Source organism: Colias croceus, chromosome 7 (assembly GCF_905220415.1).
Source record: "Colias croceus chromosome 7, ilColCroc2.1".
Classification (NCBI taxonomy): Eukaryota; Metazoa; Arthropoda; class Insecta; order Lepidoptera; family Pieridae; genus Colias; species Colias croceus.
In genome coordinates, this window is record NC_059543.1 from 5,021,458 (window position 1) to 5,039,808 (window position 18,351).

The following is an 18,351-nucleotide window of genomic DNA, read 5'->3' on the forward strand; positions in this document are numbered from 1 at the left end:
TGCGTTTCGCCTGCATACACTAAGAGCCACATACCAGGAATTTTATTGGCAGTATGCAAACGTAGCAAATCCCACGCTACCTGAACCCATAGAATCTAGCTGAAAGGTTGAGGACAACAGACTGTTGCCCATTACTTCATCAGTAAAGTCAATTTCATCGAAAGACCTCGCGTAGGATCGGGCAGCGGGCTAGCCCGCGTCGTTTAATCACGCCTTTAAGGTCACGTGCTGGTAGCAAAGTTGGGCGGGTTTCTTGACTAGGTGTGTACTCTATGTGTACACCTCATCTATTTGAAAAAAAACTACGTTTGGAGTTTTATAAGTATTTTTTACGTACTCAGCCTATGCAAAACTATAAACTCCTTTGAGCTTAGTATACCAACAGTGGGACATCCTGTATATTTCATAAAATGTTGTTTTTTGAAGATATTTCAGTTGGTACTAGTTTAACATTAATGAATCTTAGGAATCAAATAATGTTTATTTAATTTTCTCTCAATTGACACTCTTTGTAAATCGGCCCAGTAGGTGGTTATCTAGATATACCGCACAATAGGATGGCCCGACGGTCATCTTCGCTACCTCATAGCTACCCCCTCCATACCCCTAGGAAGTGACTACCGCACTTTTTGTGTTCAGAAAAATATGCCGATTAAGTGGGTATCACTATCAGTAGTCCGTATGGCGGAGGTGAGTCCGACGAAAATCGTTAATTGACGACTTTTTTACAAATGGGTCTCACACTAGAAGCACCTCGGAGCAATTAACAAGCTAGTTAATTGCTCCGAGAGAAGCACAGAGTACATTATTATGACTGGCTAGAAGTCTTCACTTCACCCACTAAGTAGGTATGTACCGTACTACATCGCGTATGTACAAAGCACAGACATCCAAATATAATGTTTATCTAACTGTGGTACAAAGCAAAGGGCACAGAGTACAATTTAATTCAAGGACATACGCCACAACGCCCACAACTGCTTCTTGGCCACAACATACGCACAGATTTATCACAAGCTCTGGTCACGTCACAACGTAATTATTTGAAATTTCTGAAATAATTACCTACTCTGTGGAGTCTGGACTGTGTAGTGTGTGTCTGTGTCACTGTGATAGAAAAAAAAAATTACTTTTGATGTTTGAAGTGTTTTGAATTAGCTCTATGTGTGAAACATGATAATATAATTACTATATTACTTGCTCTGTGATATAATTAATAAGTTTAGACTAAACATAAGATAAGATATGATAAAAGAATAAAAATTATTTGATTCATAATCAAAAAAGAGGTAAGGTTTAACTATAAGTAATAGAGATATCATGTATTCTTACAAAACAAATACGTAATTGAGCTTTATTTAGTATTTTTTTTACATTTTAGTGTAACCTGATAGTTGAAGTGATAATGAAAAGTTAACATAAATGCAAAATGGATAACTTGCCTGAAGAATCTAAGTATATAATAGAGACACAAGAGGGTCCTATATGTGGATATATTGACAAAAGTGATGAAGGGACATATTACAAATTCAAAAGCATACCATATGCAGAACCACCATTGGGACGTCTCAGATTTCTGGTAATTTATTACTGCTTGATAAAAACTAGTGCCAATAAGTTCGGTAACCAAATATGTACCTTAACTATATGCTTATTAAATATGGGTGTCTCTAAATAAACACTTACTACAAAATACATATATATGGTAAAAGACATTTATTTCTCAAAAGATATAATATATAGTTGGCTCATTAGTTTTTACTAGGATTTATTAGTTACTAGCTCCCTACACCTACCATTGTTCTGCTTGTGTAAGCTTTGCAAATTTTATAGTTAAGGAAAAATAAATACAACTAGCCAGAAATAATTAAAATCTCTTTATCTTTTTGAGTGTTACGTGAAATGACTAACCATATTATATGTTCCTTTAACATAACTCAGGCCCCGGAATCACAGACACAATAGAAAATCTATTGTGTCGTGGACCGATCGGGCCAATTGGGGCTCAATGGGTTAGATAAATTTGTTAACAATTAATAGATTGATGAAATGAATAAATATTTCAGAACATTTTTCACATTATGGACCATAATATTATTTTAAAAATATATTTTTATATAAAAACTAGCTTTCCACCCGCGGCATCGCCCGCGCAGTCAAAGAAAAACCCGCATAGTTCCCGTTCCCGTGGGATTTCCGGGATTGCGTCATAAAAGTAGCCTATGTCCTTTCTCGGGTATCAAAATGTCTCCATACCTAATTTCATGAAAATTGGTTTAGTAGTTTAGGCGTGATTGAGTAACAAACAGACAGACAGAATTACACTTTCGCATTTATAATATTAAAGTATGGATTTAACACCCGGACACAGATTAAACATTGATGTTTCACATATCTGGTTTCAAAGGCAGGGTCGCTACCAACTAGGCCAACCAGTCAGTCAATTATTAAAATATCATTACAGATGTTGTGATTTTCTTTATGTAACTATTATTTTGCAAGTGTTGTCGGCCTCCTAACAAATTCAGCAGATTTGCAGGTGTATAAGTTTTGTACTTTTATGACATATTGCCAAATGCCAATTCACCATTAATGTTTAATGTAGAGAGAAAATAAATTAAATAACTATGAAAGTTGAAATAAATTAAATAACATTGAAAATATTTCAGCCTCCAATGGTCAACAAGCCTTGGACAGATTTACGTGACTGTACTCAAGATGCACCATTGCCATTGAGCTTTTACTTGGAAGAGCAAATTGTTGGTTCTGAAGATTGCCTTTACATTGAGGTATCATCACCCAATGTTACGCCTGAAGTACCACTACCTGTTATGTTTTGGATCGGAAGCTTCAATTTCATTTTTTATATCGATCAGATCCTTGATCCAACTTTAATTAATAATCAAGATATTGTGTTCGTCAGATGCGGCTTTAGATTAGGACCTTTAGGTTTCCTATCTGTAAATGATTTTGCTGCTCCCGGTAACAGTGGTTTAAAGGATATAGTCTTTGCTCTAAGGTGGGTGCAAAGGAATATTAGCAAATTTGGAGGTGATCCCAACAATGTCACAGCATTTGGAAGTAGTACTGGTGGTGCCATTGTACATTTATTGATGCTTTCGCCTATGGCGGAAGGCTTATTCCACAAAGCTATTATACAAAGTTCTAGTGCCTTGAATGGATGGTCATTAGGAAGGAATCCTGCAGAAGGTGTAGTAGAGTTAGCTAAACAATTGAACATTACAAAAACAGACAAAATAGAAATTGTGGAAGAGATGCGTACCATCCCAGCCGAAGAACTAATTAAAGCATATGGTTCATGTTTTAAAGCGGGCGAAAGATTAGAAAATGATACATTTGACTCCATCTTCAAGCCTTGTATAGAAAATGACTTTGAAGGCCAGTGTGTTTTTCTTAGCAAGAGCCCTGCTATCATTTTAAAATCTGGCAAATTCAATAAAGTACCTCTGATTATAGGAAGCAATAATATTGAAGCATCTGTTTTACAATATATGAAGGCAGGTTTTTATGAAGACTATGAAAAGTTTAATAAGAATGTAAGTTTATTAGTTCCAAAAACATTGTCAAATGTGAACTGTGATATTTCCAAAAAAATTGGACAACAAATACTATCATTCTACTTTGAAGGTGCTGAGAGTCTCAATGAACTCACACGGAAACAATATTTGCAATTTCTTACGGATTATTATTTTCTATATTACATGGACAAAACTATAAGGATACACAGTCAGGTTGCTCCTGAATGCAACATTTATTACTATGTAGTTCATTACGGTGGAGAGTGGTATGTGCCCAAGATATTAGACTTCTTTAATTCTATAGGACATGCAGGCGAATTACCATTTCTTTTCAGAATAAAATCAGGTTCACCTGAGTCATCATCATCACCTCAATACTATAAAGGAAGCCGTGACTCAATCACAACAAGGAACAGAGTTATTAAAATGTGGACGAATTTTGCTAAATATGGGTAAGTTATTTAGATTATTATTTAACTACCTTAGAACCCGCGGCTTCACCCGCTTTGTCTCAAACCTAATAAATTAAATACTTACTAAAACCTTCCTCTTGAATCACTATTAAAAAAACCGCATCAAAATTCGTTGCGTAGTTTTAAAGATTTAAGCCTACAAGGGACATAGGGACAGAGAAAGCGACTTTGTTTTATATTATGTAGTGATAGTATAGTATTATGTAATACTAGCTGCCCCGCGCGGTTTTACCCCCGTCGCCCAATCCCTGTTGGTCGTAGCGTGATGATATATAGCCTACTAGTGGTCCGCCCCGGCTTCGCCCGTGGTACATATTTCGCAATAAAAGGTAGCCTATGTCCTTTCTCGGGTATCAAAATATCTCCATACCAAATTTCATGCAAATTGGTTCAGTAGTTTAGGCGTGATTGAGTAACAGACAGACAGACAGAGTTACTTTCGCATCTATAATATTAAGTATGGATAACCTTCCTCGATAGATGGGCTATTCAACACCGAAAAAATTTTTCAAATCGGACCAGTAGTTCCCGAGATTAGCGCGTTCAAACAAACAAACTCTTCAGCTTTATAATATTAGTATAGATTATCTGTGGTAGTATTGTATTTATGCATGTGAATTGTGGAATACCTACATAATATTCAACTTTGATGGATATCAAAGCATCTAGCAATTAAGACTATGTTTAAAATAAATGTAAAAGTAACTAAACAATTTTATCATAAATTTCGTCAACTTTTAGCTTTAGTTGTTATCAACTTTTAAATACTGCAACTCATGATGACAAAATTAATAAACATATGTTTTTTTTTTGTGTTTTCATAAGTTTAGCATTTATTTTATTGAATAATTATGACAATGATTTTACATAGTGATGTTTGTTAAATACATAGGTAATAATAAAGCCTTTATTTTCGAAAAAAGTTGACATATATAAACATAAAATTACTTAAAACTAAAAACAAAATTTCACTATAAAATATCTCTGATTTCGGTATGCCTTACGGCAAAGGCCTCCTCCAACTCTTTCCATTGTGCTCTGTCTGCTGCCACTCTTGTCCAAAAGGGCCCTGCGGTCATTTTTAATTCGTCCTCCCATCTCCTAGCTTTGCGGCCCCAGCTCCTTACTCCATCCCTAGGGTACCAGAGAGACACCTGTTTGCTCCATTTTTCTTTTTTGCAGCGGAGTATATGTCCAGTCCATCTCCATTAATTGGTCTATGCTTTTAAGGATGTCTGTTAATTTTGTTTTATGTCTGATGTCTGTACTGTTAACTTTGTCTTTTAGTTTCAGACCCAGCATGCTCCTTTCCATACCTCTTTGACAACTTGCTAGTTTATCCCTATGGCGTTTAGTTAGAGCCCAGGTTTCGCAGCCGTATGTTATACAGGGTAGGATGCAGGTATCAAATGTTTTCTTCTTGATATTAATTCCCAGAGACTTCCTTTTCATGATTTCTTTCATGGCCCAGTATTTCTTCCATCCTGTTGCAATTCTTTTGTCTATTTCTTTGGACATTTGATCATAAGGTGATATAATCTGGCCGAGATACACATATTTCTCTACGTATTCAAGTTTTTGTCCATTGATGGTTATGTCTATGGGTGTTGAATTCGTCATTACTTTAGCTACTACTGGAATCTATGATACAAACTTTAGCAGACAGAGGCAGGGAAGTGGGTCTAGAAATGAACTCTAGTAAAAGTAAAGTAATAAATACATATGTACTTAGAATTAAATAATCTTACGTAGGAAATTCTAGTATGGGATATAATATATTATATATCTCAATTTTTACAGTCCACCAAAGCTCTTATCCTCATCCAAAATACGTCCAAAATTATTAAACATTTCTGTCATTTATCATTGACTAGCTGTTCCCCGCGGTTTCACCCACATTGCTCCGCTCCTGTTGGTCTTAGCGTGATGATATAATATAGCCTATAGCCTTCCTCGATAAATGGGCTATCTAACACCGAAATAATTTTTCAAATCGGACCAGTAGTTCTCGAGATTAGCGCGTTAAATCAAACAAACAAACTCTTCAGCTTTATAATATTAGTATAGATTTAAATTTGTGATCCTTTTTGTTATGATAAGTTTTCTTTCAATAGCATCTTAAATGTTCAAAGTAATTACAATTGTAAAAAAAAAACAATAAGAAATGTACTTTTAGATCTAGCGCGCAAGAGCAACTTTTGTCTCGGCAACTATTTTGTCTCTGCCATTACCTCTATGGGCTAGTATGAAAGTGCGCGCACGTAGCGACTCCCCATAGAGTTGATGGGAGAGACAAAATAGTTGCGGAGACAAAAGTTGCTCTTGCGCGCTAGCTCTTAAGCAAACTTTGAGATTTAAAATTCAATAGAAGGTCTAGGTACTTCTGGTGTACATCATTACAAAATATTTTAATATTTTTTAGAAACCCAACTCCAACAGACAATGATGACTTGTTGCAAATAACGTGGGATCCTGTGGAAAATGAAAATAAGCTCAATTTCTTAAGCATAGGCGCTGATTTGACGAAAGGCAGAAACCCGTTTTACGAACGTATGATGTTTTGGGAAAAATTGCACCAAGAACATGTAATTTTAAAAATAATAACACATTTTAATGATATGGGCCTTAAATTTTAGTTTATTTTTGTAGAAATATTCTATTGATTTTTTTTTTGTTAACTGTTAATTGTTATACATAATGTTATATACTATGGTATTTATATTATATTTTCTCAATAATTTAATTAAGTTTTTTACGAAATTCTGTGAAGAAATTATTACTATTAATGTAGTTATAATAAACAACTCGAATATTATTTGTTTTTTTTTTGAAATATTAGTGAAAGAGGTATTTTTCTTCCTATGAAAGTCACATAAATAATAATGTCATAATGGACAACAAACATGAGATGAAAGTAAAATATAAACTATAATTGTAACAATAAACTATTTGAGTGATGAATATTAAAAATTAAAACAGTTAAAAAAACAACAAAAACAAACTGTTACCAATCTTTAATACGTTATAACGAATAAAGTTTGTTTTCTATCACATAACAATAAATATAAGGTAAAGGTTCAAATAAGGATTGGCGTGGCCAACGTAATGTATAACATCAAATAGTTATGGCACATTGTATATAATGTGCCATAACTATTTGATGCAAGAGTACAATTGTAAAACAAACAAACATAGTATGTACTCTATCATAGAGGAGGATAATTAAAAGCAGGCAGTGTTATTATAACAACGTGACTTTTCTGAAGCTACATTCTGTATATTATTTTATTGTCTAATATTTAGAACGTAATTGTCTTCAGCAAATCTGTGTTTTAACTGACTTACATTTAAGAGCTAGCGCGCAAGAGCAACTTTTGTCTCCGCAACTATTTTGTCTCTCCCATCAACTCTATGGGGAGTTGCGTCGCGCGCACTTTTTTACTAGCCCACAGAGTTGATGGGGGAGACAAAATAGTTGCGGAGACAAAAGATGCTCTTGCGCGCTAGCTCTTAGCTGTTATACCTAGTTACCATGGGAAAAAATACTCTATTGACAGCTCTTAATTTTATATAACATATTTTTGTTATTATGCGTAAACCTGTTTGTGCCAAGGCATAGGCAAGTAATTATTTATTGGATACAGCTCATAAATGAGGCTTATCATTCCATAAACTTATAATAATTTGTCACAAAATATGTAGATTTATATTAATTATTAATGTATTTTTATATGTATATTATGTATTAAAATAAGGATCGATCTTATTGGATTCCAAGATGAAATTACCTTATATATTTTATGTAAAGTTTTAATATTATAGACGTAAGAAGTAAACGGCATAGGAATATTGTATGAATATGTTAAATTTTATAAATGTTAATAAAAGTCTAAAAGATAATTATTTGTAGTTTTATTTTTAACCTGCGGTCCGCCCCGGCTTCGCCCGTGGTACATATTTACGTTTTCTCTACATAAGAACCATCCTCATACTTCAAGGAATATAATTAAAAAATAATGATCAAAATCGGTTCAGCCGTTCTCGAGTTATGCGCTTACCAACACATTTTGCGATTCATTTTTATACATAAGAATATAGATTATAGATATACATATAGAAATATGTTGTTTTTGACGTCTCCAATATGTATTTTTGTTGCGTGGGTAGGTATAATAAATCAATACTATTACTATTATTAAAAAAATATCACACAGAGAGCAAAGGGAATATTATGATATAAAACAAATTTTTATAATATTTTTATAACGCATTTATACATTCGTGCGAATAACGAACACGATTGTGTAAAAAGTAAAAATATGTTTGTTAATCGCCACACTTCAGTCAACCTAACATACACAGTGAAGATGGTAGGTCTGAACTCTGCTATTCTAGGGGTCTTTGTTTATTTAAAAATAAATTATAGGACAATAATAATACAACAAAAATATAACTGCACGTCTTTATTTCATGAGATGAAAGTAAAATATAAACTATAATTGTATCATGACGTCCCAGTTGATTTCCAATAAAATATTTGAGTGATGAATATTAAAAATTAAAGCAGTTAAAAAAACAACAAAAACAAACGGTTACCAATCTTTAATACGTTATAACGAATAAAGTTTGTTGTCTATCACATAACAATACATAGGTAATATAATTATATAAGGTAAAGGTTCAAATAAGGATTGGCGTGGCCAACGTAATGTATACCATTACAATAAAATAATTGAACTAGATATGCCGTTATCTACAATTGCGAAAAGAATATAAGAGGCGAGGTTTATGTTAATAAATTTAGACATATATATAATTAACACAATCTACACTACTTCATAATGGTGCAAAATATAATTACACTCTGGTGTAGTTGTTTAAGTTGCGGAAGCCATTTTAGTCACCTTCCCTCGATAGGCATCTGGAATAAAACATATATAATTAAGTAACCTCTAAGAAATAAATTTAAATTATAATATGTTTTTTAATCTCGCAATATATAATCTTACTTGCTGTTTGTTATATTATCTGAATTAAATAACATTTTTGACTAAGTTGAAGACAGACATACTGGAGAAACATCTTTCACAACTCATACCCGGCGCGGCGAATGATGATTCCTATGACACTGACAGTTATTCTCAAGAGACAAACTTGTAATGGCGTCACCATTAAATTAGAAACGTATTTGAGGCGTCTAAAAATGGCATTTGTTAATTTTTACGTAGCTTTATGCCATAACAATGATATTCCGTTGGAATTATAACAATTCTTAACATTTACGAGAAATTATATCAATCTGACTTTACGTTTACGTCCTTCAAAACTTAAATCGTTGGCATTTATCGACTAGTGCGGAAGTATCGATAAACAAAATACTAGAAACGAGTTGACATTTTTCCAAGCTTAAGCTTTAGTTCATTCGCTATTGAATGGAACAGAAGATCGAAGCATAATTAATTAATTAATTACCGTTCGCGTTAATTTACTTACCTATGATAATATAAGTTTTTTAGACAAATTAAATGGGGGATTCCATTTTCATGATAAAAATTAAAATAATATACACTGTGTTAAACTGGTTAAAAATTACCTGAAAATGATAAGGCACATTTTTATCTTTGGAAAACTTTCGTTTTACTTACCTACTTAATCTATGCTAAAAAAACTTAAATTAATACAACAACAACATAATAGACGTTAAAAATTTTAGTTAAAAATTCTCTTTATAATATTTTTAAAAACATGTTTACCGACGTGGCTGAATGCAAACCACGCCTTTGCCTATAAAATAGTAAAGTATCGACACGACCCATCACACGAGCAATCACGACGAACTGTCATAGGGATCATCATTCGCCGCGCCGGGTATAGAGGCATGAAATTCTAACCATACTTTGAATGAACGTTTAAAGAACACAAAACCATAGACAAACAGACTGGTCCGCTGGCTAATGACATTTATGACAAAACAACCATAGACAAACGTATACATACTGCACAATACGAGTCGCCGCTCGTCTAGAACTGATATCCGCCCATAGGCACGGACTGGTCCGCGCTGAACGTGTACTGGTCCGTGGTAGAGGACACTTCTGGCGCCAGTCGACTATCTTCATTCTCCGAGCCGAAGTAGTTCTCGATTATTTCGAACGACTTCTGGTATATGTCGAGGTTCTCGTGGGATTGCAGGAATTCTATCTTGTCTAAGCCTGTGGATTAAGCAAATTTGTTGTTATTATAAAAACAGTTTAATATAAACTACAGTTCATAGATTAATTATCATGATTATAGCAACTATGGAGTTTCTTGCCGATTCTTCTCCATAGATACTGCTTTCCGAATCGATGGTAAATGTTAAAAATATGTATTGACGTTTCAAAAGTGCTTCTTGAAGAAGTCTAATTGAATAAATAAATGTTTGAGTTTGAGTAAGTATACTAAAAGTATTTCAATAACAAGCAGAATTTGCAAGTAATACTAGAAAGCATCTATTTATTACAGTCTGCAACCATGAAAGAAAAACTAGACTCCTCTGAAGTGTGTTACAAGTGGAAATATAATATGAACTATTTTGAATACAATATGGAGGAACTTCAGGGGGTTATAAATTGTTTTAAACAATAACTGTAACCAGCATTTTGCATGAAATATTATAAGTAATTTAGGAAACATATTAGAACAATAACGAAATTTTCGCAAAATATGTAGTATTAAGAAATATAATATATTACCAAAACATTCTTCAATGAGTCCAGCATATGGGTTATTGCGTTGGTCAGATTTTAGTCCTGTTTTCAATATATTGTCAAGTCCATTAAGAGCTACTTGCACCGTTTTCGCGTCCGTCAAAGTTAATAGATCGCATAGGGGCGGTATACAGCCTTGTTCGACGAGATAGCTAGCAAACAAACAAACAAAATTATAACATTTATAACAAGTCTTTAAAAATATGTCAAATTGCAGAAAACAAATATATTTATTGAACTCAGAAAGTGGTTAGAACTCATTGCTATAAGAAAACCGGTTAAGATCGATGGAAAAAAAATATTTTCACTTCTTTTTATTGACTTGTGTGTCATGTTTTATTCTTCGATGCTTTTTTAGCACCAAAGAATAAAACTGAAACAATTTTCCTAAGATAGGGTAAGAATTCAGATAGATAACCTGATTAAACAAATAGGTATCTTAATACAAAACACTATTCACCAAAATATCTAAATAATCGGAAATATGAACTATATAAATATTATTTAGAATCGAAACTAAAAATAGTTATACCTGATTTGCGCGTGGGTCCCTCCACTTGTCGCATTAGTGATGGCCCACGCGGCTTCTTTCCTCGTCTTGAACTCTGCGTGCCTCAGTATGTCTATCAGAGTTGGGAAAATGTTTGCGTCTATTACAGCCTGTTAATAATAATATTATTATTAATAGAATGATGATTAGCGATATACAACTTATAACACACATTTAATATTTGGGATATAAAACAGATAAATAAGCAAATGCAGTCTACTGTGTCCTGTCAGATAAGTATTTTTTCGGTCGGTCGGTACCCGTTGGGAATCGAACCCTAGCTTCTGTGCCAAGTGTATAGGTGAAGTGAAGATTATTTCGTAAAATATATTCTCACTTTTACACAGGCTCCTGAAACACAGCGAAAGCTATATTAAGAGTCTGGGGTCCATATTTTGTGTAATGTATACTTGTTCAATAAATGATTTAATTTAATTTTTTACTGTAATATCTAATAGGTGAAATATAAATAAGATGGAAGTTAAGTATTTTCATCCATTAAATTATATTGTGATTTATAAATAATATCTCATAGCTACTAGATTATTACATTAAATATAACATAATACATATGATAAGATTGCCAATTTTTATTTATCAATATCTTTTCGATGAGGCGTGAATGTCAAGCCGAACATCTTTTGAAAACGATAAGAAAATAATAGTTTCTATATCACCTGTAGAAAACTTTGTAGTAACAACGTAATTTCAGTGTTTTACAAGTCACTACTAGGTGCCCACAGATCTGGTGTAATAGATCTGTGTAGGTGCCCAAACTGTAAGTCATTTCTTTAAATTCGACCATAGAGAATAGACTTGATAGTACATAGAGTGTATTTTTAATTATGATAATGACAGTTTATGAGTTTAAATTCTTATTCATCTACATTTCATATTATTTGGTTTTACAAAGTGAGACAGCTGAATGACACCCGCTTATGACACCCAAAGTGATACCTATATACGGATTACGTAATAATATGAAAATACAGAATAAGAAAACATACATATTATTAATTATTAATAACTGTTTTAAAAATAATTTTAAAAAAATATATAGACATATTTGTACATATTCTGAATTTTTTTTTTTTTTTAAACTTAATTATTATGCTATTTTTAAGTTTAACTAGCTTAATTATTGTATTGTCTTCGGTCTTATGTAAGTGTGCCAAGTTTCAACTCAGCAATCAATTTTAATATCTTCATAAAAAATCACAAAATACATTTAAAAACGTAAAGAATAAAAATTAAAAATTTACTTTAGAATACTACTTCAGATATTCGTGATGCTTTAGACTCGGAAAAGCAATAATTTTACAAATGTAAACTGACGGGTAATAAATTTATTTCAGTTTCTCGAAATAAGTTTTAGTAAGTCACATTAGAGGAGGGGAAGGATCTACTCTTTACATAGGTATCACGTTTTCTTCCTATACCTGAAAATTGAAAACAAATACCCGACGAGCGTGGCTAGACGACCCGTCTAGCGCCGTCTCAATCCCACACTGGAAGTAACGCCACAGACTATATAATAGTCCCTAACAAAAGTCAACTTTAGGCATAAATAATAGCTAGCTGTATAGCTATAATAGCTCAGGGTTAGTACTCGCCGATTTATCATAGGTACGCGAACACACGTCACGCGACCAACTCAGTGAGCGCGCGAGCGGCGAGTTGCAGGCAAACCGAGCTCGACTGCCAACTCAGTCGGCAACGGCGCGAATTGCGAAACATGCTAAACTTCGGAGTGAAACCCCCCGGTAATGCTTTGAGAGTTCACGACAACCCCGCTGTCCTCACTGAGATAATATTACTACGTATGGAGGAGACACCACGAACAAAATCTGTGCGCCATTTTTTTGCTTTAACTAAGTTTTAAAAATTATTATCTAGTTAGGTACTTACCGATGAAAGTTATACCTTTGCACTTTTCCGTATTATTTGTATTATTTGTGCAATATCGTAACACACACGAAGGCATATTAATTGATGCGTTTCACTTTAAAACAAATAAAAAATGAGCGTGCAGTTACGCCATATGGCGTATGTTGAGCGGAACATAAGTGATGTAGACGGTGTCGTCTCCATATGTATATCTCAATGGGTGTCCTATCCGGTTGGCACGTCTGCACCAGCACACTCACCTGTATCTGCGCCGCGTTGCCCGCGGTGATGTTGGACAGCGCCCAGCACGCCTCCTTGCGGTGCGCCTCCGTGCTGGACTTGAGCAGCGCGTGCAGGCTCGCGAGCGGCGCGCAGTTCAGCACCGCCTGCGTCTGCTCGTCGTTGCCGGTCACCACGTTGCCCACCGCGCGCAACGCGGCAGACACCACCGTGTATTTGTTGTGCCTGCGGATTCGTTGTACGGTCATGTAATAATAGTCGAGTAAGATAAACCGCCTTGAAGGCAACCAATCTCCTTTGAGACAAGCACTATTATAGTCCTTTCCACCTAAGATGATTTCTGTGACACATCGATTTTTGACACGTGAAGAGATGTCTGTACTGAAATCATATCAATTGTTTTCGATAATCGATAATATTTTATATGGAAATGAAATCGATTTGAATAATGTACCAAAATTAGTTTTTTCGGCATTTCGCCATCAATTAACTAAGGAAACTTAGCAAACAACAGCAACAAAAAGTCAACAATAACAATTAGTAACAATAGCAGAATACCACGGAAAGTATCAATATAAAAATGCAACTTGTATACAAGGCTGACGCACTCCTACAGACGATTGACTCGATTGACAAACGATCATAAGATGGGCGCCGATTATATGATTTTCCAACTCTATGATTTTTCAACGATCCATTTCATGTACACGAGTTGCGTAGGTATTATATTTTTGTGTTATTTTATTTTATTTTTCATTATATTAAACTAAACAATACTGTTTTTTATTTATAAGCTTAAGATGTCTCATTTTTATATTTTTGGTAATAATGCCGCCATAAAATAAAAATATTATGCACTAAAATCATTTTGGCGTTTTAAACATAAAATACGTAATTCGGAACACGATGAAGTGTCACAGGAATCATCATAGCTGAAAAGGACTATAGTAGGGGCTATAATGTATGCAAAATATGCGCACAACATATTTTGCAACATTATAGACATTAAAGCCCTGTTACAACACAAATGCTATTACACGTATTGTACTGGAAGAGCGGGACGTCGCCTCTTATTTGTTGGATTGTGGATTGACGTTGGACAAAGTTGTTTGCGGATTAACTTTGAAAAATATTAGTTGATATCCCCATAATATAACAAAAGTATGCATTAATTATGTCAAAATTTTTTTTTGTTTAATTTCTGACCAGAAACCTATCATAATTGACACAGATATTATATTTATGCACACATAGTGAAAACATACTAACATAAGCAATTCAACAAGTCGTCTACACACGCCAGCATCAATAACGGCTTGAATCTTCTCATTTGGTCCGTCAGATAAGTATGAGAGAGCCCAACAGGCGTCACTTAGCACCTCCGCGTCTGTGTGGTGAAGCAACCTCGCTAATACTGGAATACCTAAAAATAGAAAATAACAAAATACAAATTCTATCACAGAATTATGAAATTGAAGAATTTAATTGTTTGCTTGACTGAGGAAATATTGTTCCAAATTGAAAAAAAATATTATTATCTTAGATAGTCAATTTATAGAGGAACTATTTTATATTGTATGTTACATAATGCCGAAAAACAGCAGCAGCAGATAGTAAATTTAAAACATACCTGGAGCTACGGCTTCGAAGTTTGTTGGCGGGTTCTTCCCTCTACATAAGTTTGACAACGTCCACACAGCATTTTTGGTCATGGATAATCTTGAATACTTATTTAATATTCTGCAAAGAAAGAAACAAAAATTCATATTTTTAATTTTGACTATTTCTTCAATAATAGTGATAAAACTAAACACCCACAAACTATTTAAGTCTGACGACTACGGAAGAGGCGTGTATTAAGTCATAGTGCACAACCACAAGTTTATAAGGGCTCATTCACATACTCTAAAACACCATTAGGCATTAAGGCTCGCGCCCAAACTCATGGGCCACACGAGCACTTCATAAAGGCTAGGTCACACTCTTAAAGGGCACTTCACACTCACTCTAACAACGGCGGCAGCAGCCCCGCCGAGAGCACCGTGTCGCGGCATCGCGGCGAGTCACCCGCCACGTTGCCCAACGCCCATAGCGCTTGCTCCCTAACATCATCACTAGCGCCAGAGCTCACGAGCCACACGAGTACCGGTACCGCCCCACACTCGACTACTACGCGCGTCTGCTCTGACGAACCAGACGCTATGTTCGTGAGCGCCCAAGCCGCTTCAAACTAGTGGAAAAATTATTATTACTAAATAAAGACCACGTAACACATGAATTTTTGATTAAAATATCCACTAAAAATATACAAATATGAACAAAAAATGGATTTTTACCGCACCTGTAATGTGGGATTAGCACTATTTGTTAGAAATTCAACAAATTTAGGAACAATTCCAGTTCGAATCACTTCATCTATAGGAGGGTTGGGCTCTCGACTTAAGAGTTTCCTAAACGTTTGTGTCGCTATCACTTGGTCGTGTGGATTATCTCCGTTTAGCGCCGCCACCATCTGCGGTGTGATGTCCTCAGATGGTGAAAGGTTTATGTCATCCTGAAGTAAAAATAATTAAATTAAAAATATATACCTAAAAAGTATATTTTAGCATTGCAATACACACACACATGAACCTCAACACACACAACATCATCACACATCAACTATCATCATCATCATCAAATCACACAAAATTATCATCACAAATTAACTTTTGACAAAATTTTCTTGTGGGGTTTGCATTTTGCAATTTGCAGCTTGTTATATAATTTACCTGTAATGAAGCATCAGATGCATCTGGCGCGGGGAGATTCACATTTCTCCTTTTAAGCAGTTGTTGTTCCCTCTTCTGTTTTCGTAGCTGCACTCCTTCCTCCTCGCGACGACGCCTAAGCTCATCAGCACTGAGACCTGCATTCTTATAACGGTGTTTGTGGCCGCCCGACATCTATTAAGAATTAAAAGCAATATAATACATTTTTATTTATTTCTTTTATACAAAATAAATTTACAGAATATATAGAATGAATATGCAACATTATTGGATTATGGCCTCAAATTAAATTTAGCACAATATTTGACAATTTAGTAAAATGTTATATTATTCTCCTAGACATTTAATTAAATAGCACAATATAGTTTGTACCATTTGTTGAGAAAAAGCCATTTAAAAAAGAGTGTACAGGCTAGCCGTACATACTGACTCAGCGCTTTACACGATCCTATTTCATTACGGTGACAAGAACATCTTCACCCAGTTAGTCTGCGCTCGCGGCTCGTGTAAAGCGCTCAAGGTGTATGCGCTATATCAACTATCAATTAATATCATCAACTATCAAATATCATTAATCATATATATCATCATAAGTTTAAAGTATCAATCAACAATAAAGTGATCAAAAGCTACAACTGGTTTTACATCATCCTATCAAACTATCAATTTATCAACTATCATATCACCTCAGCAGCCCATACAAAGAGGTTAGGCTATAAATTAAATATAGCTATTTATAGAAGGCCTAAATTTAGTAAACACTGATGATATACAAATACAGAAATTAATCACATACTCATTTTGAATACCAACATATTAGTGGTATCTATGTCATTGAATAATAAGCATAAAACAAATGTGAGACTTATATGGTCATGAGATTGCTTGTTACTATTTCTTAATATAAATTAACTTTACTCTCCACAATATGCAATGTTTAGTTGTAGTTGTATTCCAATCAGACATTGATTATTTGGTATAATGATTTGAATTGTGTTGTGAATTTTGTTACTATTCTAATTAAAAATAATGGGAACAGTCCCTAAAAATGCATAAAGTTAAATAACAAAAGTGAACTTTAAATAATTTTTATTATTTTTTATTTTTATATAGCTATATATAGAAGGCCTAAATTTAGTGAACACTGATGATATACAAATACAGAAATTAATCACAAATTTAATAAGTAAATTAAATAAATACTAAATAGGTAATTAACTACCATAGCAATTTAATCAAAGTAAAAATTATTTACTCTTAAGGATATGACATAACACATAAAAAATAAATGATTTAAGATATCATCAATGAAGAGAATATAAATACGAAAAAGACGATATAGATAGTAAATTCAATCTTTATTTACACCTTCGCACACAGTAAACAACAGTTCGTATACCCTTTGTACCATTTGAACTCGAAATCATGAATTTATGATAAAATCTGTTTACTGTAGTGCATTAAAACAGGACCTAAATCAATTTGTACACATGCAACAATACGTTTTTCAACAACTTACTTTTTCTTGGTCTAAAATCTAGACTTCAATCGATTATAATTAATTCAAAAGACATGACAAAATACTTACTATTTATTGTTTTAGGTTTGTTAGTTTGAGCAACCAATCCACCATCTATCACAAATACAAAATTTATTTTACCTATATTTCTTTAATCTATTTCAATTTTCAATTATGTACCATTGGTGATCTCTGCTGATCACGTCCACAGAACAAAATATACTCTAGGGAGATCACGTCATGAATGAAAAGTCTTTCCTTTTTTTATTTTTACCGCAACGGATACAACATTTTTGGTTCAGTTCAGATTAAAAAGCTTTTTTACTATTGACTAATTTTTAATTTATTAATATTATGTACAACCATTACAACATATAAAATTATGTCAAAATTAAATAGTGAGAAGTGAGAACAAGAAGCTTACATCTAATCACAGATCTAGCCACAGGATCTAGCATCTAATACACTGGAGATTTCGGTATGAACAATAAGTCGCCTTTACACATAGGCCAGCACATTCGCCAACGCGCTGGCGGTGCGCACGCGCAACGCGCTTGTGAGGTCGACGTGGTCGTTCAGTATGGTTATTGGTTTGGTTCAAGCCAATGTGCGGACGGATTCAA

General features: G+C 34.0%; 2 protein-coding genes across 3 annotated transcripts; one reads left to right on the forward strand and one right to left on the reverse strand.

Annotated features, from left to right (window-relative positions):
- Nucleotides 1-982: 982 nt before the first annotated feature.
- On the forward strand, nt 983-6,696 carry LOC123693444 (esterase FE4-like). Its single transcript, XM_045638541.1, has 4 exons — nt 983-1,289; nt 1,382-1,579; nt 2,670-3,991; nt 6,435-6,696. The coding sequence occupies exons 2-4, from the start codon at nt 1,430-1,432 to the stop codon at nt 6,646-6,648; spliced, it is 1,686 nt and encodes a 561-aa protein (XP_045494497.1). The 5' UTR covers nt 983-1,289; nt 1,382-1,429; the 3' UTR covers nt 6,649-6,696.
- Nucleotides 6,697-8,460: 1,764 nt separating this feature from the next.
- LOC123693172 (importin subunit alpha-7) lies at nt 8,461-17,932 on the reverse strand. 2 transcript variants are annotated; one of them, XM_045638146.1, is made up of 11 exons: nt 17,798-17,932; nt 16,210-16,383; nt 15,780-15,992; nt 15,445-15,668; nt 15,069-15,178; nt 14,708-14,861; nt 13,459-13,663; nt 11,294-11,421; nt 10,747-10,913; nt 10,010-10,224; nt 8,461-8,933 (listed from the first exon to the last, which is right to left on the reverse strand). In XM_045638146.1, the coding sequence occupies exons 2-10, from the start codon at nt 16,381-16,383 to the stop codon at nt 10,034-10,036; spliced, it is 1,566 nt and encodes a 521-aa protein (XP_045494102.1). In that variant the 5' UTR covers nt 17,798-17,932; the 3' UTR covers nt 8,461-8,933; nt 10,010-10,033. The 2 variants fall into 2 exon arrangements, with proteins under 2 accessions (XP_045494102.1, XP_045494101.1); XM_045638145.1 differs by having other exon boundaries at nt 17,870-17,892.
- Between the last annotated feature and the right edge of the window lie 419 nt (nt 17,933-18,351).

Excerpts from the sequence above, each read along its gene's own strand:
- LOC123693172 (XM_045638146.1), bottom strand. The coding sequence starts at position 16,383 with ATGTCGGGCGGCCACAAACACCGTTATAAGAATGCAGGTCTCAGTGCT. Across the intron at positions 15,179-15,444 it reads CTGCTGCCGCCGTTGTTAGA|AATATTAAATAAGTATTCAA; the intron begins GTGAGTGTGAAG and ends CTTTCTTTGCAG. Across the intron at positions 13,664-14,707 it reads CGACTTGTTGAATTGCTTAT|GCACAACAAATACACGGTGG; the intron begins GTTAGTATGTTT and ends ACGAATCCGCAG.
- LOC123693444 (XM_045638541.1), top strand. The coding sequence starts at position 1,430 with ATGGATAACTTGCCTGAAGAATCTAAGTATATAATAGAGACACAAGAG. Across the intron at positions 1,580-2,669 it reads TGGGACGTCTCAGATTTCTG|CCTCCAATGGTCAACAAGCC; the intron begins GTAATTTATTAC and ends AAAATATTTCAG. Across the intron at positions 3,992-6,434 it reads ACGAATTTTGCTAAATATGG|AAACCCAACTCCAACAGACA; the intron begins GTAAGTTATTTA and ends AATATTTTTTAG.